General features: G+C 45.0%; 1 protein-coding gene and 2 pseudogenes across 1 annotated transcript in view; 1 reads left to right on the forward strand and 2 right to left on the reverse strand.

The window, feature by feature from the left end:
* The window catches only part of TECPR2 (tectonin beta-propeller repeat containing 2), a 128,704-nt gene that overhangs the window by 34,886 nt on the left and 66,680 nt on the right, over positions 1-27,138 (forward strand). The window contains 8 exon segments of the mRNA XM_014592218.2: positions 7,467-7,595; positions 7,997-8,128; positions 11,969-12,126; positions 17,151-17,463; positions 21,833-21,965; positions 24,676-24,775; positions 24,777-24,997; positions 26,543-27,134. Of these exon segments, the coding sequence (XP_014447704.1) occupies positions 7,467-7,595; positions 7,997-8,128; positions 11,969-12,126; positions 17,151-17,463; positions 21,833-21,965; positions 24,676-24,775; positions 24,777-24,997; positions 26,543-27,134 (1,778 nt within the window).
* On the reverse strand, positions 147-547 carry LOC106736159 (40S ribosomal protein S20 pseudogene; annotated as a pseudogene).
* LOC106736158 (40S ribosomal protein S20 pseudogene) lies at positions 3,618-4,018 on the reverse strand (annotated as a pseudogene).

Raw genomic sequence — 27,138 nt, forward strand, 5'->3', positions numbered from 1 at the left:
AGTTAAGGCCAGCGGGTCCAGGACTCAAACCACAGTCAACTACATGGGAGTCCAGCGATATAGCCATTACGCCAACCGCTGGTCCCTCACTTATTTTTTTATTTTATTTTTTAACAGATGATAATCAGTTTATTGAAATAGTTGATTTAGGCGTCTGTAATGGTGACTTCAACCTCAACTCCTGGTTCGATACTGATGGAAGTAATCTATTTAACAATCTCAGGAGGACTGTGCAAATCTATGAGTCACTTGTGGATTCTCATCCCAAAACTATCCCAAGTCTTAGAACCTTCACCACAAGGTGTTTTTCTTATAGTGATTCTCAAAGTCTTGGTAGGCATCTGAACTGGTCCTTTCACCTTGAGATTCTTTTCCTTTGCACCTCTGATTGAGTCAGCACACACTTTCTCCAGGGACTTTACATTATGACTGGTTAAAGTAATTCTACTTCGGTGAATGGCCACCTCTGGCTCCACGGATGTTTTTCCAGTATCTTTAAAAGCCATGGCTGCGGTGTGGCTTCCTGACCCAGTTGTTCCTTGGTAAGAGCGAACAGCAGTGAGTCAGGAGCAGAGAGGGCTGCTGGAGCTCTGTGCCACCTGCGTCTGCTTCTTCCACAAAACCCCTCATTTATTTTTAATTTGACCAGAGAAAGAGATGGGGGTGGGGGACAGGTGAGAAAGCAAGCTACGAGGTCCAGGACTCGAACCATGATCAGCTATTGTGGGAGTGTCCAGCGCCTTAACCACCACGCCACCTGCTGGCCCCAGTCCTCAATTTTCATTGACTCAGCTGTGCAAAGGGAGAAAAACGATACTGTTTACAGACTGCAGGTCACCTCTCTCTGCATTCTTCTGATTGCTTAGATTTAACTCCAAAAAATGGGAAAAAATGAATGAGCCATCAGATGACCAGAAACCACCATAGAGGCATAAGAAATTTGAGAAACCAAGAAAATATTTCTCCTCTCATGGAAAAGAATAGCTCCTTTTCCTCCACAAAGAATATAAGGGAACTCATGGAAATGTCAGGTAAAGAATTTAAAATATTCATAGTGACAAAGCTAACAGAGATGCAAGAGAATAGAGATGATGAACTGCAGGAAATACAGGAGAAAAGAGACCCCAAGTTCCAGGAGGTGAGGAAGTTCTTGCACGGTCTGAAAGAGGAGATACACACCATAAAACAGAATCAAACAGAATTGTTAGTGATGAAGGCTGTAATACAGGAAGGAAATCAATACTTCTGTCGAAATATCAAAAGCAGACTAGATCATGCAGAAGATTGAATCTCAGATGTAGAAGATAGAACCTCTGACCTAGAAAAATTCACCAAAAAGACTGAGAAAATAACCCCAAAAATGAGAATAACATGCAAGTAATACTGTATACTATTAAACACCCAAACATTTGGATTATTGGTATTCCAGAAGGTGAATAAACTAAGGTCATTGATAATCTATTCCATGAAATCCTGGGAAAAAAATTCTTCAAACCTAGAGAGGCACTCAAATATCCAGACGTAAGAAATAGAAAGGACTCCGCATAGCATCAACTGAAGATCTTCTCCAAGGCTCATCATAGCCAGATTGACCAAAACCACAGAGACAATATACTAAAATTGGCAAGAGAAGAATGTCAAATTACTTTCAAAGGATAATCCCATAAGACTAACATCAGACCTCTCATCAGAAATAATACAAGCAAGCTAAGAGTGGGAAAATATATTCAAAGTGTTAAGTGAAAAACAATTTCAACTGAGAGTACTGTACCCAGCAAGATTATCTTTCATATGGGAAAAAAAGACAAAAACATACTCAGATAAACAAAACCTGAAAGAATTTACCATTATCAGACCACCTCTCAAGAAGTGCTGAAGGGAGTGCTATACCAGGAAAACTAAAGTTGCACACACAGAAATAAGAGTACAAGAAACAACCAAAACAATGGCCAGCCTAATGGTAGGGACAAGCTCAGAGTTGAATGTTAACTTGCAGAGTTTAAATGGAAACATCAGACCACAGTAACACTGCAAGTTCAATAGAAGAGGGATTAATTATGTGAGTCTGAACTAGTGAAATATTTTTTTCCTTACTTTAGACTTCCATTTCCATATTTTGATTTCCATATTTAAGGATTTTTTGTCTTCTCTTGAACTGCTGATAGGTTCATTTACCTACTATTTGAGCTGAATCCTAACCTTTTTTCCTGGCTTTAAGTTTTAAGCAAATTTTTCTTTTGATTTTAATCTATTAAAACTAAAACTTTTTTTAAATTAAAAAATGCATTAAAATACCTATTAATACCTATTTAATGAGTGCAGTAAGCTATATAGCCTTAGCGAGGTGCTGCTTTATAGTATGTTCACTTTAGTCACTGAGATTTACTCCTAAAGTCAGACATGCATTCATAAATATGTATATATCAGCTGTGCTTGCTATTGAAAGTCTTTAAATTAATTAAGATTTTTAGTGAAACAATGAAATGTGGAAAAAAAAAAAAAAGGCATGGAAAACAACTATACATACCAGAAACAGTGTGGGAGAAGAGGGGGAATTGGCAAAGGGTGAGAGAGAGGGAATCAAGGGGGGAAGCAAAATATATAAGAAACAAGAAATAGAAAATTATTTTTTGATGATAACACGTATGGTTATAACCTTGATTGAGTCAATACACAATGTATATTGGATGGAAAATCTCATTTTATATACTGTATTGATGTACAGTGAATGACTATAAATCAATTTTTTAAAAGAATCAAAAGCAGAGTCTTAAAGAGACAGTACATCTGTGTTCATAGCAGCCTTGTTCACTTTGGCTAAATTGGGGAAGCCACCTAGGTGTCCATTGGTGGATGGATAGATAAGCAAAGTGAGATGTACAAGGGAGTTTTACTCAGCCAACAAAATGAAGAAAAATGTGATGTATGCTACAACCAGGATGGACTGTAAGGGTGTTGTGTTAAATGAAATAAGCCAGCTGGAGAAAAAGAGAAACGCTGTATAGTTCCACCCATGAGGTACTTAGAATGATCAAAATCATGGAGATTGTGGAGTGGTAGTCCTTAGGGGCTGGGGGAACAGGAGAGTGAAAAGTTAGTTTACCAGGTATAGCTTCGGGTATATAAGATTAAGTGTATCCCGGAGATGAATGGTGGTTATTCGCCATTATGAAAATATTGAATATTACTGAAATGTGTACTTAAAAATGGTTAAGAGGGGGGCCAGCAGATGGCATAGTGGTTATGTTGCTAGACTTCCATATGACTGACTGTGGTTCATGTCCCATTTTTTTTTTTTTTTTTGACAGGTTTTTGCTATAGGGCCCGTGCGCTCACCAGGAAGACAGACAGAGACAGAGAGACAGAAGGTGAGAAATCACCCTCACACCACAATGTGGAATGGCCACACCACAATCCCTTCTCCATTTTCCTCTTGGGATCTTGGGCATGCATGCACACATGCCCAGTGTGAGTTTAAGCCAGCGGGTCCAGGACTCAAACCACAGTCAACTACATGGGAGTCCAGCGATATAGCCATTACGCCAACCGCTGGTCCCTCACTTATTTTTTTATTTTATTTTTTAACAGATGATAATCAGTTTATTGAAATAGTTGATTTAGGCGTCTGTAATGGTGACTTCAACCTCAACTCCTGGTTCGATACTGATGGAAGTAATCTATTTAACAATCTCAGGAGGACTGTGCAAATCTATGAGTCACTTGTGGATTCTCATCCCAAAACTATCCCAAGTCTTAGAACCTTCACCACAAGGTGTTTTTCTTATAGTGATTCTCAAAGTCTTGGTAGGCATCTGAACTGGTCCTTTCACCTTGAGATTCTTTTCCTTTGCACCTCTGATTGAGTCAGCACACACTTTCTCCAGGGACTTTACATTATGACTGGTTAAAGTAATTCTACTTCGGTGAATGGCCACCTCTGGCTCCACGGATGTTTTTCCAGTATCTTTAAAAGCCATGGCTGCGGTGTGGCTTCCTGACCCAGTTGTTCCTTGGTAAGAGCGAACAGCAGTGAGTCAGGAGCAGAGAGGGCTGCTGGAGCTCTGTGCCACCTGCGTCTGCTTCTTCCACAAAACCCCTCATTTATTTTTAATTTGACCAGAGAAAGAGATGGGGGTGGGGGACAGGTGAGAAAGCAAGCTACGAGGTCCAGGACTCGAACCATGATCAGCTATTGTGGGAGTGTCCAGCGCCTTAACCACCACGCCACCTGCTGGCCCCAGTCCTCAATTTTCATTGACTCAGCTGTGCAAAGGGAGAAAAACGATACTGTTTACAGACTGCAGGTCACCTCTCTCTGCATTCTTCTGATTGCTTAGATTTAACTCCAAAAAATGGGAAAAAATGAATGAGCCATCAGATGACCAGAAACCACCATAGAGGCATAAGAAATTTGAGAAACCAAGAAAATATTTCTCCTCTCATGGAAAAGAATAGCTCCTTTTCCTCCACAAAGAATATAAGGGAACTCATGGAAATGTCAGGTAAAGAATTTAAAATATTCATAGTGACAAAGCTAACAGAGATGCAAGAGAATAGAGATGATGAACTGCAGGAAATACAGGAGAAAAGAGACCCCAAGTTCCAGGAGGTGAGGGAGTCCTTGCACGGTCTGAAAGAGGAGATACACACCATAAAACAGAATCAAACAGAATTGTTAGTGATGAAGGCTGTAATACAGGAAGGAAATCAATACTTCTGTCGAAATATCAAAAGCAGACTAGATCATGCAGAAGATTGAATCTCAGATGTAGAAGATAGAACCTCTGACCTAGAAAAATTCACCAAAAAGACTGAGAAAATAACCCCAAAAATGAGAATAACATGCAAGTAATACTGTATACTATTAAACACCCAAACATTTGGATTATTGGTATTCCAGAAGGTGAATAAACTAAGGTCATTGATAATCTATTCCATGAAATCCTGGGAAAAAAATTCTTCAAACCTAGAGAGGCACTCAAATATCCAGACGTAAGAAATAGAAAGGACTCCACATAGCATCAACTGAAGATCTTCTCCAAGGCTCATCATAGCCAGATTGACCAAAACCACAGAGACAATATACTAAAATTGGCAAGAGAAGAATGTCAAATTACTTTCAAAGGATAATCCCATAAGACTAACATCAGACCTCTCATCAGAAATAATACAAGCAAGCTAAGAGTGGGAAAATATATTCAAAGTGTTAAGTGAAAAACAATTTCAACTGAGAGTACTGTACCCAGCAAGATTATCTTTCATATGGGAAAAAAAGACAAAAACATACTCAGATAAACAAAACCTGAAAGAATTTACCATTATCAGACCACCTCTCAAGAAGTGCTGAAGGGAGTGCTATACCAGGAAAACTAAAGTTGCACACACAGAAATAAGAGTACAAGAAACAACCAAAACAATGGCCAGCCTAATGGTAGGGACAAGCTCAGAGTTGAATGTTAACTTGCAGAGTTTAAATGGAAACATCAGACCACAGTAACACTGCAAGTTCAATAGAAGAGGGATTAATTATGTGAGTCTGAACTAGTGAAATATTTTTTTCCTTACTTTAGACTTCCATTTCCATATTTTGATTTCCATATTTAAGGATTTTTTGTCTTCTCTTGAACTGCTGATAGGTTCATTTACCTACTATTTGAGCTGAATCCTAACCTTTTTTCCTGGCTTTAAGTTTTAAGCAAATTTTTCTTTTGATTTTAATCTATTAAAACTAAAACTTTTTTTAAATTAAAAAATGCATTAAAATACCTATTAATACCTATTTAATGAGTGCAGTAAGCTATATAGCCTTAGCGAGGTGCTGCTTTATAGTATGTTCACTTTAGTCACTGAGATTTACTCCTAAAGTCAGACATGCATTCATAAATATGTATATATCAGCTGTGCTTGCTATTGAAAGTCTTTAAATTAATTAAGATTTTTAGTGAAACAATGAAATGTGGAAAAAAAAAAAAAAGGCATGGAAAACAACTATACATACCAGAAACAGTGTGGGAGAAGAGGGGGAATTGGCAAAGGGTGAGAGAGAGGGAATCAAGGGGGGAAGCAAAATATATAAGAAACAAGAAATAGAAAATTATTTTTTGATGATAACACGTATGGTTATAACCTTGATTGAGTCAATACACAATGTATATTGGATGGAAAATCTCATTTTATATACTGTATTGATGTACAGTGAATGACTATAAATCAATTTTTTAAAAGAATCAAAAGCAGAGTCTTAAAGAGACAGTACATCTGTGTTCATAGCAGCCTTGTTCACTTTGGCTAAATTGGGGAAGCCACCTAGGTGTCCATTGGTGGATGGATAGATAAGCAAAGTGAGATGTACAAGGGAGTTTTACTCAGCCAACAAAATGAAGAAAAATGTGATGTATGCTACAACCAGGATGGACTGTAAGGGTGTTGTGTTAAATGAAATAAGCCAGCTGGAGAAAAAGAGAAACGCTGTATAGTTCCACCCATGAGGTACTTAGAATGATCAAAATCATGGAGATTGTGGAGTGGTAGTCCTTAGGGGCTGGGGGAACAGGAGAGTGAAAAGTTAGTTTACCAGGTATAGCTTCGGGTATATAAGATTAAGTGTATCCCGGAGATGAATGGTGGTTATTCGCCATTATGAAAATATTGAATATTACTGAAATGTGTACTTAAAAATGGTTAAGAGGGGGGCCAGCAGATGGCATAGTGGTTATGTTGCTAGACTTCCATATGACTGACTGTGGTTCATGTCCCAGATCCAGTGGCTTGACACTCAACTGGGCACTTGTGCGAACATGCCCAAGATTCCAGGAAGAGAAGGGATTGCCATGTGGCCGTCTTCCCCACCAGGGTGATTTCTCACTTTCCTTCTCACTGTCTCTGTCTCTCTTTCTCTCCAGTGAGTATATGTGCCCTATGGCAAAAACCTCTTTTTTAAAAAAAAAAAAAAGTTTGGGACTAGCAGTTAGCGTAATGGCTATGTTGCTGAACTCCCATGTAGTCGACCGCAGTTCGAGTCCTGGTCCTGGTGGCTGAAACTCACGCCAGGTGCGTGTGTGTGTGTGTGTGTGTGTGTGTGTGTGTGCCCAAGATCCCGAGAGTAGAAAGGAGGAGAAGGGATCGTGGCGTGGCCCTCCCTCCGAGGGGTGATTTCTTACTTTCTGTCTTTCTGTCTGTCTCTGTCTGTCTGGCGAGCACACATGCCCTATAGCAAAAACCTCTCCAAAAAAAAAAAAAAACGTTAAGAGGAAAATTTTATGGAATATATATTTTAACATAATAGGAAAATGGGGGTAGAGAGAACCCTAGAAAAGCAAAGGAGGGTTTTTGTTTTGTTTTAACAAATGTAGTTATTAATTGGTCTTGTATACATTTCTAGTCAGGAATTCGTTGACAGTATCTTCATTGTCTGCGTTTGAAGTGGCTGTCTGGTTACACTCATTTGCTTGACTGTTTCCATCTAGGGGAAGATGGAGGCTATCACTGTGGTGAAGTTGCTGAGCTGTTTTGATGACCTCGTGGCAGCAGGCACAGCCTCTGGGAGGGTTGCAGTTTTTCAACTTGTGTCCTCATTGCCAGGGAGAAATAAACAGGTAAGTAGGCATCATTTTAGCATTTTTTAACTTTTTGACAAATTCCTCAAGGATTTTAAAATGAGAGATCTTCATCTGCCTAAAAAATGTCTGCTCAATAAAGCTTAACATGATGTTGTTTATAATCGGGTACCATTTTTGTTCCTAGTCGGCCCCTTGGCATAGAGCACATGTGGGTAATTTCATTTTGCTTGCCCTCCTCTGTAGAGTTTGTCCTCTGTGGGTTTGGAAGGACAGTAGACAGATGGAAGCCTGTGCATGGTTCTGCGTGGGAAGCGAGGCTGGGAAAGACGGCCCCTCCTTAAGTAGAAGCGATGGTGGATTACCTTGGCCCCGTAGCCCCAGCTCATGGTGCTCACCCTTTCCTTTTCCTTGTATGTATTTTTATCGTTTTCTCGTAGCTTCGGAGATTTGATGTCACTGGTATTCACAAAAATAGCATTACAGCTCTGGCTTGGAGCCCCAATGGAATGAAATTGTTCTCTGGAGATGACAAAGGGAAAATTGTCTATTCTTCTCTGGATCTAGACCAGGTAAAATTATTTTCAGACATGTTGTTGGCTCTTGCCTTCATGTATTTGAAAAAATTATTTTCATAGTTACATTTTTAGTTAATCAGCTTGTATTCTTTATCGTCACCCCTTTATCATCTCAGTGTTATTTGTAACATTTTCTTTCATGGACTTCTCTAATGTTTTATAAGCTCCCACTTCTGTGACTAAAGGCTGACCTACTAGAACATTCACCTTTTTCATCCTACTGTTGTGAGTTGCTGCTACTTAGGAGAGAAGCTTTTACCATTCCTAATTGTCCAGAAGGTTCATAGGAGACATGCCAGCATTTCCTAGCCTTTCCTGTGGGCAGAGGTCAGCCATATGGTCGACAGAGAACTCACACCAGCCAGACCTTGCTGTACGAGGTGACCTCACGGGAGAGGAAGTGCCGGGGGCAAGTTCGACAGCAGCCGGTGCTCAGCTCCCTCCTTGTGCTTGATATTTTATTTACTCCTCATCACAGTGCTTGGAGCCGTGTGTCATCATCCTAAAGCAAATGATGAAGGATGTGGCTCTGAGAGACTCAGAAGCTAGTCCAGGGACACAAGCTCGAACCCAGCAGGGCTCGTGTTCACGCTGAGGCTCTGCCCCAAAGCCTGCACCGTCTCTACTGCATGTGTGGCTGGTGTGGCCTGTGCTTTGCTCAGCTAGACTGCACTCCTGCGTGGCCCAGTCCTTCCTTTCGGTCCTTTGTAGCCTTCATTCTTAGTTGTCGTAGGAATTGAGCAGCTATCAGCTGAATGACTGAATCCTGTGATCCAAGACTGACTCGTCCATTACAAATATTCTCTAGCAATAGTTCTGAAACTTTTTGGTTTCAGGACCACATTACTTAGAAAAGGACCCCATACTGGTCACGGCGGTATACATCTATAATCCCAATAGCTTTGGAGGCTGAGACAGAGCAATCACAAGTTGGAGGCCAGCCTGACCTTGGTTCAGATCTAACCGTGGTGGCTTGGAAAACATGCTATGTGTGTGCTGTGCTTGTGCCTGCCCTTAATCCTGACAGGATGGAAACGTGGAGGAAAAGACTGCAGTGTAGACCATGCCTTGTCTGAAGGTGCTTCCTCTCTTTCTCTTTGGCAAGTGCACATGTCTCTGGCAATAAAAAAAAGGGTGAATTTTTGGGCCAGCAGGTGGCGTGGTAGTAAGGTAGTAACCTCCCACATGGCTGACTGTGGTTCGAGTCTCAGGCCTGGTAGCTTGCTTTCTCACTCCCTCTCGCTTTCTCTTTCTCTCTGGTAAGCACACGTGCCATATAGCAAATATAAATAATAATAATAAAATTAAATAATTTTTTTTAAGAAGGTGACTTTTGGGACTAGTAGGTGGCATGGTGGTTAAAGTGCTGAACTCTCACCTGTCCAACCATGGTTCAGTCTGGACTGGCAGCTTGCTTCCTCTCTCTCTCTCTCTGTTTCTCTCTAGTCAAATTGAATAATAATAAAAAAATTAAATAAATGTTTTTAAAAAGTGAATTTTATTACATATAAATTTTACCAATAAATCTGATTACTGAGCCCTCATTCCCCCATAAAAGGTCTATAATGTTGAAGTAATATCTTTTGGACAATGGATGAAACTGTTTCAGGAAGAGAATGACTTGTAGGCAGATTTTTTTTTTTTTTTTTTTTGAGAGGTTTTTGCTATAGGGCATGTGCACTCACCAGAAAGACAGAGACAGAGAGACAGAAAGCAAGAAATCACCCCCCCAGGGGGGATGGTCATGCCGCAATCCCTTCTCCTCCATTCTCCTCTCGGGATCTTGAGCACGCACGCACATGCACCCGATATGAGTTTAAGCCACCGGGTCCAGGACTCGAACCGCAGTCGACTACTTGGGAGTTCAGTGACATAGCCATTACGCTAACTGCTGGTCCCTAGACAGACTTTTTTTAAAAGTTTATTTATTTCTTCCAAAAGAGAGAGACAGACACTCCCAACAGGTTCTTTATGCCACATCTCACCCCAGTGAGCTGGGATCATGAGTGTGTGTGCATCCAGCGTGTACAGAGAGCTCTCAGGATGCCAACTGAGCCTCCCCACATGGTGTAGCATTGTGGAATGCTACATTGCTGCTGTGCCTCTACAACGAGTCTGTCTAGAAGCAGGGTTTTTTGTTTTTGTTTTTTTAATTACCAGAGGGTACATATCCTCATTGCAGAAAGAGAGGAGAGAGAAAAATCACCTCCCGGCTGGGTGTGGTCAGTTAAATCCCTCCCTTCCGTCTCTTCTTCCGACCAAGACTTTGGATGTGCTTGCACTCCCACCCAACATGTTATTAAGGCCACCAGGCCGGGACTTGAGCCACGGTCAGCCACGTTGAGATCTGGTTTCTAACACATAGAACTTAACCACTGTACTACAGGGCTGGCTCCTAGAAGCAGATTTTCAACATCATGAAATATAATTTGTGTTAGCAATAAAATGCCTTCTTCACGCCCTATTGCATAAACCTCTCCAAAAAATAAAATAAAATAAAAAATAAAATGCCTTCTAGAATTTTACTTCGTGTTTTGATAGAGAACATTTATATTTAATACTATTCATATTAATACCATCTTATACATTTAACATTGTTTTAATTTCTTTCTATCCTCTTATTTTTTATGACCTTTTCAGTTGGCAAGGATATAATGTCCTCAAAATTGCTTAGACATCTTTGTGGGAAGAAAGCGTAAACTTAAGAGAGCTGATTATTACCAGAATAATTTTATAGAAAGTTTCATGCCATCGTGTTCCATAATAGGATACATGTACATGCTATGACATATTTCAGTTTCTCTTTTTTTTTTTTAATTGTCAGATGACATGTGTACTTGTCAGAGACTAAGCACACCACAGTGGGTGTGGTCATGCCACCATCCTTTCTCCGTGTCTTCTCCTTAGGATTTGGGGTACGCATACACATAAACACACACACACAGCTGGTATGTTTTCAAGCTTCTAGGATTGGGATTTGAACAGCAGTCAAATGTGTGGGATCTGGCTTCCTTAACTACTAGGTTACAGGATCAGCTCTGCTCTGTTTAGCTCTTTGTTAGATATTCTTCTTTGAACTGAGAACTTTTTTTTTCTGTAAAAGTCTTTCTCTTAGGGCATGTGCACTCACTGGAGAGAGAGAGAGAGAGACAAGATGGTGAAAGGAAAAGTGAGAAATCACCCCCCCCAAGGGGGATGGCCATGCTGTAATCCCATCTCCTCCCAGGATCTTAGGCATGCACGCACATGCACCTGACATGAATTTCTTTTTTTTTTTTTTTTTAAAGAATTTCTTTAACTTTATTTATTATCATTGTTATTATATTTTCCAGTATGATCAGAGACAGACGGAGAGAGAGGGAAAGTAAAAAAGCAAGCCACCAGGTCCAAGACTTGAACTGTGGTCAGGCATGTGGGAGTCCAGCACCTTTAACCACCACACCACTTGCCGGTCCCCTGACATGAATTTCAAGCCACCGGGTCCAGGACTTGAACTGCAGTTGGCCATGTGGGAGTCTAGCAATGCAACCGCTATGCCATCTGCTGGCTCCTACTGATAACATTTTAAAAGAAATGACAAGGATTTTTAACATATTTTTTGTCTAGCTTTACATAATCCAAGCTAGATGTTAGCATCGTGCTCTCTCATTAGTAAGGGTTTTCACCAGTAACTTCTCTGTGGCAGATTGACACTGAGTCTGGGCAGAATTAAAGCATACATCGTAAGGGATAGAAGGACCTAGTAGAGCCAGCAGCAAGGCCGCTTGCCAGTCTTAGGGAGGTCCGGTTGCTTGAACTCAGCATTGATGCTCGGTTTATTTGCGGCTCTGTCAGGGTGTCTGTAACTCACACTTGGTGTTAGAAGAACCATCTTCCATTGTGCAGCTGGATTACAGCCAGAAAGTGCTGCTTGTCTCTACTTTGCAAAGAAGTCTGCTGTTTTACACTGAAGAGAAGTTCGTAAAGCAGATTGGAACACAACCAAGGAAAAGGTAAGCCTCACAGGTATTCCCATTTGGCTAATGTTGGGCCCTGTTCAAGGAGGTGCTTTCAGCTTTCCCAGATCACCACAGTGCTCCTGGGGGTCCCATGCCTGCACAGGGCTCTTCCTTTTAGTCAGACAGGGCGAGTGGGCTCCTCTTCTTGGGGAGCTGCAGGGACCTGCAAGCCACTGCCTTGCAGCGTGCCAGGATGGGGAAGCACCTCAGGGACCCACGACCACACCCTGTTCACTGCCTGCTGAATGCCTCTGCATACTGTGACATGCTCAAAGATGACCAGGAAATGAGGCAGATGTGAGCCTGCCTTCATGGAAACTGCAGTGTGGACAGATCATTTGTTAGCAGTCGTGTGAACTGCCATGGAGCAATAGTTGGGATCTGTGTGAGTCTACCAGCTTCTTACCAGCCTCGTGATCGAGGAAGACTCCTGAAGGCGTGGGGCCTACAGAGAAGTAGGATTGGCCAAGGAAAGGAGGGTTGCAGATTCAGAGTGACCCTCTCTGACCAGCTACCTGGAAGAAGGACTGCAAAGAGAGGGGCTAGGCTCAAATCTACTCATCATACCAGGTGTATGGAAAAGGCAGCTGCACCCATGGGTGACTTGCACATCCTAGTCCCCAGCTCAGACCAGAAAACAGACTTGTAGAACTCTGCAGCCAGTTTGCGTGGATGGGGAGAGAAGTGGGTGGGTAGAGTGCTCTACTGATGCTGCCTCACCCTGACAAAGAGGAGAACAAGGAGCAAGATGTGGGGATGGCCGAGGACGCATCACGGCAGGTTATAGCATGGCCGGTGGGAGTCGCAGGAGCTCCCATCCGAGTCTCCCAGATAAGGGGCGCTGCTGCCCTCAGAGGACAGGCGCAGGGTGGCAGGTGGGTCTAGGAGTGTGGAGAGGGTTGAGGTCGGCCCTGTGCAGAGTAGAGAACAGACTAACTTTGCAGCATGGTGACAGCTTGGCAGGCATTGCTGGGCCGCTGAAGCTGGCAGTGCCATCGGTGACAGGCATCGGGTTGGGTGAGGTCAGACTCACCATCTGTTATGCTGTGTCTAGGCGTTGCAGCAGCACAGTAGAAGAGTGCTCTGTTTCTATAAGGAAAGGCCGCCTTGTACCGCCCCTCCAGCTTCTATTTTTTATGCTGAATACCTTTTGAATTCCGCCAACAATCTGGTCTTCTTATAACAAAAATCTCCCCGTTGGTCCCTAGAAACTCATAGGAATGAGTAGCTTGGGCTTAGTGGTGCTGTGTAACTTGGTTCTGTCTTTCCCTCTGCCAGCATCCCACTCCTGCCTGGCCTTCTGTGCTGGTGCTCTGTCAGTGTCTTGCTGCTTTGTGTCTTTGGAAGGAAGATAGAGCTTAGTGCAAGATTTAAAAACTGATCGTCTCTCACATCGGTCGTACATCCAACAGACTCTTAAAACCTGGCTTTCTCACCACTTACGTGGAGACCTAAGCAATTTCTGTGACCCGCTTCCTGGTCTGTCTGTGTGGTCCAGTCTTTGTGCAACATTGATTTTCCTCAGTGCCTTGTGCCATTCCAGGATAAAGAAAACAAATTAAAAAATGGATCACCAACTAGAAATTGATTTGACAGGAAAGGCAGAAGGGAGAGGTTATGGGCTGCCTTGCTAGAATTCCTTTGGAAGTTCTATTTTAAGAACCTCTCCCGGGGACCGGCAGTTGGTGTAATGGCTAAGTCGCTGGGCTCCCATTAGTCAACTGCGGTTCGAGTTCTGGACCTGGTGGCTTAAACTCATGCTGGCTGGGTGCATGTGCGTGCGTGCCCAAGATCCGGAGAGGAGAATGGAGGAGAAGGGATTGTAGCTTTGGCCATCCCCCCGAGGGGTGATTTCTCGCTTTCTGTCTCTTTGTCTTTCTCTGACTTTCTGGCGACTGCACGTGACCTATAGCAAAAACCTCTCAAAAACAAAAACGAAAAAGAACCTCTCAAGAACAGTACTACCAAAGGCAGTGGTCAGACACGATGCCTATTATAGAGTTGTCCATGGAAGACAGAACATTCGGGGTTAGGATAACGATCTTTGTTTCAAAGCTGAAGTTAATATAACATTCTTGTTGGACTCTGTCCATGGGGATTTGGCTACTCAGGGACCAGGGGAACCTCCTGAGATACTAATGGGCAGAGACCCCCACGTAACCATCTGTGAGACTGCCTGGGATGGCCCCAAGGGCCGGCCTCTGGGATCGTGTGTGCTGCCCTATGCTGGCAGGAGAGGAGAGTGGAAACCAGCCTGGCACCCGAGATGAGCGGTCCTGGTGAAATGGGAGCAGCTCCCGCAGCAGCATTCCGGCAGGTAGCAGTTGAGGGACTTAGTGGCACAAGCCCTGCTCTTTGTGTTTTGCATAGACGACCTCATTCAGCCCTCACTTTAGCCTTATGCCTAGGTTACAGGTTAGGAAACTGAGGTCCCGGAAGGTTAGCAAATGCCCTCACTGCATGGCTACTAAGTGTCAGAGCTGGCATTGAGCCCGGGTCGTGCTCTAAAGCCACAACTCTTTCTGTTAGTCAGAATATGAGATATATTTGAAGAAAGAATCAGCAAGCCTTAGATTAACTGAAACTCTGAACTTGAACTCTAAGAGTGCGCGAGGTGTGAAACAGTGAGAACTTAGTTTGCTGGTGGGAAAGGAGGTGGATGGACTCACTTGGAAAAACGTCCCAAATCATCTAAACTTAAACATGCTCCTAACAACCCAGCAGTTACCAACAGCCCACATTCCCACTTCTGAAATAAGCTAGACAAACTCTTCACCTGCACGGAGCTGTGTACAAAACCACTCAGAGCAAGCCGGTTCAAAATAGGGAGGAAGTGGTCATTTAAATACCCGTCAACAAGGAGCAAATGAAGACATTGAGGAATACTGCGTAGTCGTGAAGATGAGTGAGCAATACAGTTTTGGTTTTGGGTGGGGTGGGGATGGGGGGTCATAGGGTGTGTGCACTAGCAGAGAGAGAGAGGGTGAAAACTCATCCCTGGGGGTCAACCTTGCCACAATCCATTCTCTTCTAGCGCCTCGGGATTTTGGGACATGCACCTGGCATGATTTTCAATGAGCAGCTGTGCCTGGGACTCACACCGAGTGGTTGGCCATGTGGGATCCAGTGCTTTAACCTCCACACCACCTGCTGGCCTGCTATAGTTTCCTTTTTTTTTTTTAATCAACATGGGTAGATTTATTTATTTATTTATTTCCTTTGCTGGAGGGTGTATGTACTCTCCAGAGAGAGAGAAGCACCCTCCAGTGGGGCATGATCACACCATAGTCCCTTCTCCATTTTTTCTGTCCCATCAGGATTTGGGACATGTATGCACCTGCACCCCATGTGTTTCTCAAGCTGCTGGATCCAAGATTTCAACCACAAGGTCAGCCATGTGGGAGCCATGTTCCTTAATCATTAGGCCTAAGAGGCAGCCCAATAAGAATAAAATGATTTTTTTAAAGAATTATTTAATTTGGGACCAGCAGTTGGTGTAATGGCTATGTCGCTGGACTCCCATGTAGTCAACCGCGGAGTCCTGGACCTAGTGGCTTAAACTCATGCCAGGCGTGTGTGCATGCATGCCCAAGATCCTGAGAGGAGAATGAGGAGAAGGGATTGTGGCATGGCCATCCCCCCTGGGGGATGATTTCTCTGTCTCTCTGCCTTTCTGGCGAGCACATGCACCCTATAGCCAAAACCGCTCAAAAAAAAAAAGAATTATTTAATTTTATTTATTATTATTATTATTTAATTTGCTATAGGGCACATACACTCACCCGAGAGAGGGAGGGAAAATTAGAAACCAAGCCACCAAGTCTAGGACTCAAACCACCGTTGGCCATGTAGGAGTCCAGCGCCTCAATCATCATGCCACCTGCTGGCCCCAAGAGTACATTATTGTTGTTGTTATTATTTGGAGAGATTTTTGCTATAGGGCACAAGTGCTCTCCAGAAAGACAGAAAGAGAGACAGACAGAGACCCCCGAGGGAGATGGCCATGCCACAGTCCCTTCTCCTCCATTCTCCTCTTTGGATCTTAGGCATACACACACACATGCGCCCGGTATGAGTTTAAGCCATGGGTCTGAGACTTGAACCATGGTCAACTACATGGTAGTCCAGCAACATAACCATTACACCAACTGCTGGTCCCCCAAGAGTAAATTTTAAAAACACAGTGTTAAGTGAAAAAATGCAAATTGCAAAAGTATACAAATAACATACTATTGTTTTATAATAAAGAAATACTAAATTGTGTAACATATAGGGCTATATAGATAGGCAATTAAATTTCATGAACAACTCTAGAACGCAAGGAAACAGACAGGAAACGCCTGGAGGCTGCATCCCCAAGGGGCAGGAGTGTTAAGACATCGGTAGTGTGGCTGATAGTCGAGCTCCTGAGTTGGGAGGTGGGTTCCTGGGTGAACATTCATCGTTAGTCTTTGTATGTCCTTTCGTTTGTGTCACATATTTAATAACTTAAAAAGGAAAACTGGAAGGGGGATGGGAAGGGAAGTTGGCACCTCTGATGGATTAGAGAAATTCTGGAAGAGCAGTATTCTAGAAGGGTCGCTGTAGCTCTGGACAGAAAACTCACTCATTTAGGATGTCGGAGCACGGCAGTCAGACACTAGAAGGAACAGAATTTCAGGGCAGGGAATTGATGTCCAGGCCTGATTTTGTCTCCTGCCTCAGTTTTCTCTTCTTTAAAATAGGAGTTGTCATATTCACCTTACGGGGTGGTCATGAGGCCTGCGTAGGACAGTGGAGATGAGTTGCCTGAGGCAGCTTGAGCACGGTGGGTACTTGGTGCATCAGTGACCCAGTGTGTGCCCGTGGGGCCTTCGTGGGATGACAGTACTCTACTTACCAGAACAGTAGTGGGGAGGGCCGGGAGTCGATTATTTAGGCTTAGCCAAAAAATGCTTGTAGATGGTGTCAGGAGTTGATAACTATCACTTTAAGTCACTGTACCTTGTTTTTTCTGTATTTTTTTCTTCTGATTTTAGTTCTGGGAAATTCGGTGCTTGTTTTGTACCAGGACTCTGTAAGCAAAGCGACCTAACCTTGTATGCATCACGGCCTGGGCTTCGGCTGTGGAAGGCTGATGCCCGTGGGACCGTCCAAGCCACATTCATCCTCAAAGACGTGTTTGCTGGGGGTGTTAAGCCCTTTGAACTGTACCCACGTGTGGAGCCCTCTAACAGCCAGAGTTGCAGCTTACCGGAGAAACACCTGGGGCTTGTCTCATGTTTCTTTCAAGAAGGCTGGGTGCTGAGTTGGAATGAATATAGTATCTACCTTCTGGACACCGTCAGTCAGGTAAGTGAGGGGACTGCACTTCAGACGTCTTTGGTATCTAAAGGCAAGGGAGTGTTTACAAGGATTCTTTTGCTTCAGGGCTCTCAGCACAGTAAAAGCGGTGTTGAGGGGCCAGCTGGTGGTGGGGTGGCTAAGGTGACTTCATCTCTCCTAGCTAAATACATAGTTTGACTCCCAGATCTGGAAGCCTGGAAAGCACTCAGGACACGTGTGCGTGCATGCCCAACATCCCGAGAGGATTTGAACTGTACCCACGTGTGGAGCCCTCTAACAGCCAGAGTTGCAGCTTACCGGAGAAACACCTGGGGCTTGTCTCATGTTTCTTTCAAGAAGGCTGGGTGCTGAGTTGGAATGAATATAGTATCTACCTTCTGGACACCGTCAGTCAGGTAAGTGAGGGGACTGCACTTCAGACGTCTTTGGTATCTAAAGGCAAGGGAGTGTTTACAAGGATTCTTTTGCTTCAGGGCTCTCAGCACAGTAAAAGCGGTGTTGAGGGGCCAGCTGGTGGTGGGGTGGCTAAGGTGACTTCATCTCTCCTAGCTAAATACATAGTTTGACTCCCAGATCTGGAAGCCTGGAAAGCACTCAGGACACGTGTGCGTGCATGCCCAACATCCCGAGAGGAGAGTGGAGGAGGAGGGATGGCAGCGTGGCCACCCCCAGGGGCACTTTCTCACTTACTCTCTGTCCATGCTCAGGCAAATGCCCTTTAGCAAAAAATAAAAATTAAGTAGTCTTGTTCTTGGTGCTTTTTTGTTGTTGTTCCCTTTGGGCCAGTCAAGGAAATGAAAACTTGGTAATTATTGACAAAATAATTTGGTTTTGACCTTCATAGTCCTGTCCTTTGCTAGAAATGGGTGTGTTTTTGTACTTAGGCATACAATTAAATTTGTTCTTTCTAATCTATTTGGGTAGTGGTTTTTTGGGAGGGTTTTTTGTTTGTTTGTTTGTTTGTTTTTCTCAACTATCAGATGGCTATGAGCACATTCAGAGAAAAACCACAGAAATGTTAACTCAGGGATTGACGGTCCAGAGGCCCTCAGGACAAGGCCATTCTGAGGGGGTCTCTCCCTCACCTTGCTTTCTAGGAGCCCTGTTTTTTCACCCTTGCTTTTTCTTTTTCTCTCTTTTTTGTAAAGAGATTTTTGCTATTGGGCGTGTACGCTCACCAGAGAGATAGAGAGAGACAGAAAGCTAGAAATCACCCCCCAGGGGGGATGGTCATGCCACAATCCCTTCTCCTCCATTCTCCTCTAGGGATTTTTGGCCAAGCACACACACGCGCCCAGCGTGAGTTTAAGCCACTGGGTCCAGAACTCAAACTGTAGTCAAGTATGTAGTAATCCAGAGATATAACCATTATGCCATTTGCTGGTCCCTAACACTTTTTTTTTTCCTACCCAAATAGACCTGTATTATTTCACCTTTTTTTTTTTTTTCGTTTTTCTATACTTAATGGCATATCATAGGCAATTGCCCAATATTGTTAAATCGAAATAATGTCTGCCTAAATCAGGGTGATAACTGGTTCCCTTAAAAGCAGAGTAGAAACTTTCAGAAAAGCTGTTTAGTTTCTATTTCTCCTTGTCTTAAGAAGGGGGGCCCAGCAGGTGGTGTGGTAGTTAAAGGTGCTGGATTTCCACATGGCCAACTGCAGTCCGAGTCCCAGACCTGGTGACTTGCTTTCTCACTTTCCCTTTCTCTCTCTGGTCAAATTAAATAATAATAATAATAGCAAATGGAATTAAATAAATAATTTTTTTTAAATAACCTCCCCCTTCCCACACCCACCTACCCACAGATAGGCCAGGCTCTACTCAGATCATGATCCTCTACCTTGAACCTAAGCAGATCCTTCATAGAAAGTGAAAGGTTTTGCATGTGATGTGTGTCACAGAAAATGTCGCTGCTCCATGTTGAAGTTTCCTTAATTATTACTAGCCATGCCTGTGAGTACTGACTTAGCAGGTGGAAAGCTGACTTGAGAAGAATGTTCTAACTCGGCTCTGCTTTTAACTAGAAGTCTCATCTGCCTGTGCTTTGTTTCTTTATCTGTAAAATGGGGTGGCGGGAAGGAGTATTGGATTAGGGATCACCAAGATGCCTTTTCTTTGGGAAAAAAAAAGATTATGGACCAGCAGTTAGCATAATGGCCATGTCGCTGGACTCCCATGTAGTTGATCACAGTTCGAGTCCCGGACCCGGTGGCTTAAACTCAACGCTGGGCGCGTGTGCACGCGTACGTGCCCAAGATCCCAAGAGAAGAATGGAAGAGAAGGGATTGCAGCATGGCCATCCTCTCCAGGGGGTGATTTCTCACCTTCTGTCTGTCTCTTTCTGGCGAGTGCATGCGCCCTATAGCAAAAACCTCTCCCCCAAAAAATTGCCAGAGTGTGTGTGTGCTTGCTAGGAAGAGGGAGACCTGCCCCACCCCACCCCACCCCACCCCCATGGGAGATGGCCACTCCACAATCCCTTGTCCTCTATTTCTCCTCCTTTCGGGATTTTGGGCATGCATGCACATGGTACCTGGCATGTTTTTCAAGCCATTGGGTTTGGAACTCAAACCGCACAGCCAACCATGTGAGAGATCTTGTTGCCTTTAAAAAAATTTTTTTTTGAAGAATCATTTTATTTAATATTTATTTTAATTTGACCAGAGAGGGACAGAATGAGAGAGAGAGAGAGAGGAAAGAAAGGAAGCTACCAGTTCCAGGAGTCTAACCGTAGGCAACCCTGTGGGAGTCCAGTGCCCTTAACCACCACGCCACCTGCTGGCCCTGTCTTGCTGCCTTAACCACCAGGCCATGGGCTGGCTCTATGCCTCTTCTTATATAAGAGATTTTTTGAAAGACATTTTTGTACTGTTTCTCTAGTAACCAAGAACTTAATGTTTCTTTTTTCCCAGGGCATCTTTTGAACTTGATGTGTGTGGTAATTATTGGCGTCAAGGTTCTTTGTGGTTGTAAGTTAGTTCTCCCCATCCAAGCACTTACTTAGTGTTTGACTCAATAGGTACAATTAAATGTGTTTTATAGCTACGAAGTGGAGGCAGGGATTGTCCAGGATCAGCCATCGTTGGCACCATCAGAGTCTGACAGCTTTGCGAGGCTCATGTCATATTTCTGGCTATTCACTGAGGCTGTTTATTTTACCTTTTCCCCTTCAATCATCATAGGGTGCGTGTGCTTACCAGAGAGAGAAAGCCCCCCAGAGGGGTGTTGTCATGCCACCATCCTTTTCCTCTTTCCCCGTCAGGTTGGAATTTGGGGTCTGCACGCATATGTACCCAGCATATGTTTTTCAAGCCAGCAGGACTAGGATTCAAATTACAGTCCATCGTGTGGGACCCTCCGACGTACTGCACTTAACTATTGGATTGTGGGGCCAGTTGGCAAAGGTGCCCAGCCTCTGCAACGGAGTTGGTAGCATGCCAGGCTGCAGAGTTGGGAATCACATGCCGCAGTTACAGTCCCAGCCTGTTTGGCCTGAAAAACATGCCAGGGGCGGGGGATACACACTATGTGCCCAGGATCCTGGCAGGCTGGAGGAAGGAGGAAGTATAGGGTGTGACCAAGCCCTGTGGAGGGTGCGTCTCTCATGCATGTAGTCTGTCGTGAATTTAAAAAAATTAAAAAGTTAGGAAAGAGCTTGGATTCTTTATTCCCTACAATGAACAAGTCTCTCGTTTGCACTCCTGACAGAAAAGCATTACATCAATGTGGGCTCAGAAGGTTCTATTTTGCTTTCAGCTGATGCTAGGGGACTCCTCCCTCCCTTCATTGATTTATCCCACAACCATGAGGTGCAGTGCACACTGCTTTTCCCGTGGGTGTAGTCAGCACTGACTCCCGCCGAGGTTCGTCACAAGTGCTGCGAGCAAACGGGGAGGCCTGGGCATTGCCTTGAGGGTGATGCCCTGCCAACTCCAGGAGGGGAGGCTGGAGGGAATTAGAAACTCCCCAGAGAACAGGGATCGGAAAGGAATCCCGGCAGTGACGTCTGAGCCACAGAGGAGGAGGGCTGGAGTTTGTCCCAGAAGCATGGACGAGGACAGGTGTGATGGGCAGGCCACAGAAGGCAAGACTCCTACCCTGTCAGGGGATGGGTTTCCTTTCCTAAGGAGTCGGGGGCGGGGGCAACCGGATCGGAGTGGCCGGAGTGCCCTTTCATCATATCCAGTTCTGCTAAGGTGCCCAGCTCCCAGCCACGGGTCTCAGCTATTCCCCTGCTTCAGATGGATACAGGAAGAGTTACAACTTGAAGTTGTAACAGAGCGCAGTAGCGTTGAACTCATTAGGATCTTTTTCATGATTTGAACTGTTATTGTTTCTGGTTTTATGTTTTTGTTTTGTTTTGTGGATAGGCCACAGTTGCCGGTTTGGAAGGATCAGGTGACATTGTGTCTGTTTCCTGCACAGAAAATGAAATATTCTTCTTAAAGGGAGATAGGAACATTATAAGGATCGCGAGCAGGCCTGAGGGCCTAGCATCAACAGGTTTGTATTTGTTACAAATATACCTTGCGTGTCATGAGGAGTACTGTGCTTGGTCGCGCGTCACTGCCGTTTATAATCACAGAGCTCACAGAACTACCATTATTTTTCTATTCAGAGTATTGCAGTTTTATTAAACAGTGACAGTGAAGGGTTTTCTGTGAGTCTTAAATAACCTTTATGCTACTTTTCTTGCAAGCTCCCCCCTTGAAGGAACTGCTTTCATGGGCACAGCAGGTGGGGAGGCGGGGAGTGGGAAGGGGAAGAAGCCATGTGGCTGATCCCGATGTTCTGTCTGAGACGCTCTGGGATAGATGGTGCAGAGACAAAGATTTGCAGACTTTGGAACGTTTAAGTCTGTCATCTGTGACATCTCTTACCCTTAACACAGTTCTTCCTTGTGGGATTGATTTTTCTCTGCACTTTGGACTTTTGTTGTAATTCATATAGTCCCCGGCTTTACTGGGTAAAGAATTTTTTAAGTCTATTTATTTCTTCCATGAGAGAGAAAGACAGAGATAAGTACCCCCAATAGAGTCCTCACAGTGCCATCCACCCTCACCTCAGCCAGGCCGGATCACAGGCACTTGCACACACACCCAGCATGTACACAGAGGTCCCAGGATGCGAACCCAGGGTCTGCCCATGTGGGTCCAGTTGCATCTCTGCTGCTCCATTGCCTGGCACCCGAGCAAAGACTCTGCACATGTCACAGTGCTTCACGTATTTGGGATTTGTCAGTGAATTTTTTTCCGATAGCAGCAGCAACCACCATGTGGGCCCCTCCTCCCCTCCTCACTGCCTCTGGCCTGTTAAGTCATAGAGGGCATGTTGCGATGTTCCAGAACGACAGTTTGTGTAAGAAATGCGTGTGCTCCCGAGTTGAGAGCCAGGGACCCTGAGCAGTGCTGTCAAGGGGCAGTGCAACTTGTGGAGAGGGCAGAGGCTTGGAGCCACGGACCAAGGCCTGACACTGCCATCGAGGAGCACTCAGTGTCTACGCTGGCTGGGAGCGGGTGGCCACTGTTCACAGGTAGGCTGTCTAGAGCAGCTGAGGAACTGAGTTTTGAATTTTGTTTCAGTGGGTTGTATTAGGTAGCACAGCTCCAGATAGATCCGCCTCAACATGTGTTAGCTCCAACCACTTGCTTCAGAGCAGAGTCCTGTCTCTGTCTCTGGTGTCCACTCCGTGGTTCAGATCCTGGCCCCAGTGGCCTGAAGACCACATAGGCATGTGTGTATGCACACTCAACATTCAAATAGTGTGGAGAAGTGGAAGGAAAGGACTGTGGCACGACCACACCCATCAGGGTACACTCGCTCGCTCTCTTGTGCACTCTCTCTCTCGTGCACTCTCTCTCATTCTCTCTCGCTCTCTCTCTTGTGCGTTCTCTCTCTTGTTCTCTCTCGCTCTCACACACTCTCTCTCTCTTGCTCTCTCGCTCTCTTCACTCCCTCTCTCTCGTTCTCTCTCACTCTTGCTCTCTCTCTCTTGCACGTGCTCTCTCGCACGCGCGCGCTCTCTCTCTCTTGCTCACTCTCTCTTTCTCTCTCTCTCTTCCTCTCTCTGGCAAGTCCACATGCCTTCTAGCAGCTTGTTTTGTTTTGTTTTAGAGAGAAATTTTTGCTGTAGGGTACATGTACTCCCTGGAGAGACAGAGACAGACACAAAGTGAGAAATCAACTCCAGGGAGGATGGCCATGCCATAATCTCTTCTCTTCCAGTCTCCTCTTGGATTTTGGACATGCACGCCCGGCGTGTTTTAAGCTGCCAGGTCTCGGACTTGAACCATCGTCAACTGTATAGGATTCCAGTGACTTAAGGATTATGCCATTTGCTGATTCTGCTAGCAATGTTTTTTTAACATGCCCTTTGAGTGGGACCAAAAATGGCATGGTGCTGGACCCTCACATAACTGACTGTGGTTCAAGTCCTAGACCCGGTGACTTGAAAATCACCCTAGGTATGTGTGTGTGCATACCCAAAATCCCATGAGGAGAATGGAGAAGGGATTGTAGCATGGCCATCCCCTCGGGGTGATTTCTCACTTTACTCTCAGTTTCTGCCTCTCTCCAGTGCGCACACACGCCTGACAGCAAAAATCTTTAAAAAAAAAAAAAAAAGAAAGAAAGAAAGAAAGAAATCCCTTTGAGTAACATTAAAGCATATTTAGGGCAGAGTCTTAAATAGGGAGTATAGCTAACCTTGCATGCAGCATCTCTGTCTAATGAAGACTGTGAGTGGGAGGGAGAGCTGTTGTACACTCATAGCAGTCCCTCCTTACTGAGTTACCAGAGGCAGTGATGGGAGGTAGTTTACTAATTTTGTCACATGAGCTTTCTGTAGAACAACTGTTTCTTGGAACCTTCTGTGTGATTCTTTGTTTTGCTGGTGTTTATGAACTTCAGAATTGTTGTAGCTGTTTTTGATTGCCAGAGGCATGCGTGGGGTAGGGGGGCATCTCCCAGTGAGGTGTGCTCACCACACAGCCCCTTCCACTTCTCCATCCTGTCAGGATTTTCCAAGCCCTCAGGGTGGGAGCCAAACCATGGCTGACCACGGGATCCAGCTCCCTTACCCGTTGGCCCCAAGGCCAGCCCCCACTGCTGTACAGTGCTTTATCCGGCTGGAGCCTGGGTTCTGGTACCCCAGCAAGTGCAGGCTGGCTTTCTCTTAGGTAACCAGGAGTAAATGCACACTCTTTTTTCTCAGTGAGAGACGGCCTAGAGGCGTCGGGATGTGCAGAGCAAGTCCATGTGCAGCGTGTGGAGACTCCACCGGGGGCCTCGGTTTCTGAGACGAGGCTCCGGGCCCACCCCCGGGGCGGGGGAGCCGAGGAGTCGGAGTAGTTCGCTCAACTCCACCGACAGTGGCTCCGGGCTCCTGCTGCTCGGGCTCCAGGCAGCCCCTGAGGTGGGCAAAGGCAGTCAGCCCTCTACGCAGAGATTCAGCACCATCAGCTCGGAAGACTTCGACCAGGAGCTCGTCGTGAAGCCTATCAAAGTGAAGAGGAGGAGGAGGAGGAGGAGGACAGGTACCGTCTGGGCAAAGCACGCACTGGTGTGGCTCACGGGGGCGTCTCGGCACCCTGGCTGCCGCTTCTCGCTGAACAAGTGCTTGCCCGTCCGTCAAGGAGCAGAGGAGGGCTTCAGAAAGTCAGTGCTTCCCTTCCCCAGGGCAGTATAATCTTCACACATTAACAAAGGATGCATCTGCACACACCTACAGGAAACTCCTTTGTAAGATTTGAAAGATAATATAATATATATGAATATATATATTTTTTTTTTGAGAGATTTTTGCTATAGGGCACGTGTGCTCTCCAGAAAGAAAGAAAGAGACAGAGAGACAGAAAGCGAGAAATCACCCCCCGGGGGGATGGCCATGTTGCAATCCCTTCTTCATTCTCCTCTCAGGATCTTGGGCACGCACGCACACGCACCCAGTGTGAGTTTAAGCCACCGGGTCCAGGACTCAAACCACAGTCGACTACGTGGGAGTCCAGCGACATAGCCATTATAGCAACTACTGGTCCCGAAAGATAATGTATTACTAATGCGTGTAATCACAGCTCCACTTAAAAAGTCTGGAACTTGTACTTTTCCAGATTTAAATAAGAAGGTTGGTTTATAGAAGTCTATCGTTTATACCAGAGTTTCTGTGATCCTGGGTGGAAAGTCCTGGAAAGAGGAGATCGGTTTATGCTGGTATATGGATGGGACATTTCCACGTAGTGTTGACTAGATTACCAAGTACAGGCTTTTAACTCTACTCTTTGGTGCCTATGAAGCCTCTTTATCTAAAGATGGCTACAGTATTGCAGTGAAATATTACCCAATTCCTGAGCATTATAAATAGCTTTAAAAAGTCGGTCTGAGGTCCAGCCGAACCTTCACTTTGCTTCCTGGTTCCTCTTGGTTAGCCTTTCTGAGCGAGGCCAGTGACGGACTCACACAAAACCTCTTTGCAGTAAGGTGATTTATACTTAGGCTTGTTCTTCACCAACTATATCAATACTCTCCGTTGAAAATACATTTTTCTTCATATGCCAAAGTTTCGTTTTTTAATAGTTTTTGCCTTAAGGTGTGTGTGGTCACCAGAGCGAGCAGGACGGATGGAGTTAGAGGAAAAGTGAGAAATCAGCCCGTAGGAGGGTGGCCATGCTGCAGTCCCTTGTCCTCTGTTCTCTTCCTGGGATCTTGAGCATGCACACACATGTGCCTGGCATGATTTTGAAGCTACTGGGTCTGGGACCCGAACCGTGGTTGGCCATGTGGGAGTCCAGCAATGCAACTGCTGTGCCATCTGCTGGTCCTGCCAAACTTTCATTTTTTAAAAAAAATTATTTATTTATTTATTAGTTATTATAATTTATTTTTTAATTTGACCAGAGAGAGAAAGGGAAAGTGAGAAAGCGAGTCACCAGATCTGGGACTTGAACCACAGTCAGCCACGTGGGAGTTCAGCACCTTAACTACCATGCCATCTGCTGGCCCTCAAAGTTTCATTTTTAAGTTAGTCTCTTACTATAATATTTATATAGTCATATCTTATTTTGAATGGTCTTATTTTAAATCAGAAGGCAGAAGCAGGAGTGCCTGTCCCAGTTCCCTGGAGTCAACACCCTGCTCTGAGTGTCCTGGTGGCAGCCCCCAGTCCTTGACCACAGACCTGCTATCCATGACCTCAAGTATCCTGGGCAGTAGTGTGGATCAGCTGAGCACAGAGTCTCCTGACCAGGAGAGCAACCTCAGTGGCGAGGTGAATGGCATCTCGCAGGAAAACGGCAATCCTGAGACATTTAGTGTCCTGGAGGAGTCTGAACCAGCCCCTGATGGACTGGACGAAGAAAACGGTAGTAGAACTGAAGTCCCCCAACATGAGCGTGCACGTGAGCTGGAGCCACCCCGCGAGCTGTCAGATGTCCCTTTGCCCCCCGAGGGAGCCGTGGAAGGTAGTGATGCCGCAGGACCTGCAGAGGAGCCTTGTCCTGTGGACGATAGGCCGAGTAGCAAACAGTTACCCTCCTGGGAGCAGGGCGGCTCTGTGGAGACACAGGAGGTGGAGGACACAGAGACTGGGGACCCCCAGAGCACGTTTTCCGAAGCCCCACTCCTGGAGACACTCCTGGTGCCTTGTGGTCTCAGCGGGGCCCTGCGTGCTGAACAGTGGCTG

Source organism: Tupaia chinensis, unplaced genomic scaffold, assembly GCF_000334495.1.
Source record: "Tupaia chinensis unplaced genomic scaffold, TupChi_1.0 Scaffold000671_2, whole genome shotgun sequence".
Taxonomy (NCBI): Eukaryota; Metazoa; Chordata; class Mammalia; order Scandentia; family Tupaiidae; genus Tupaia; species Tupaia belangeri.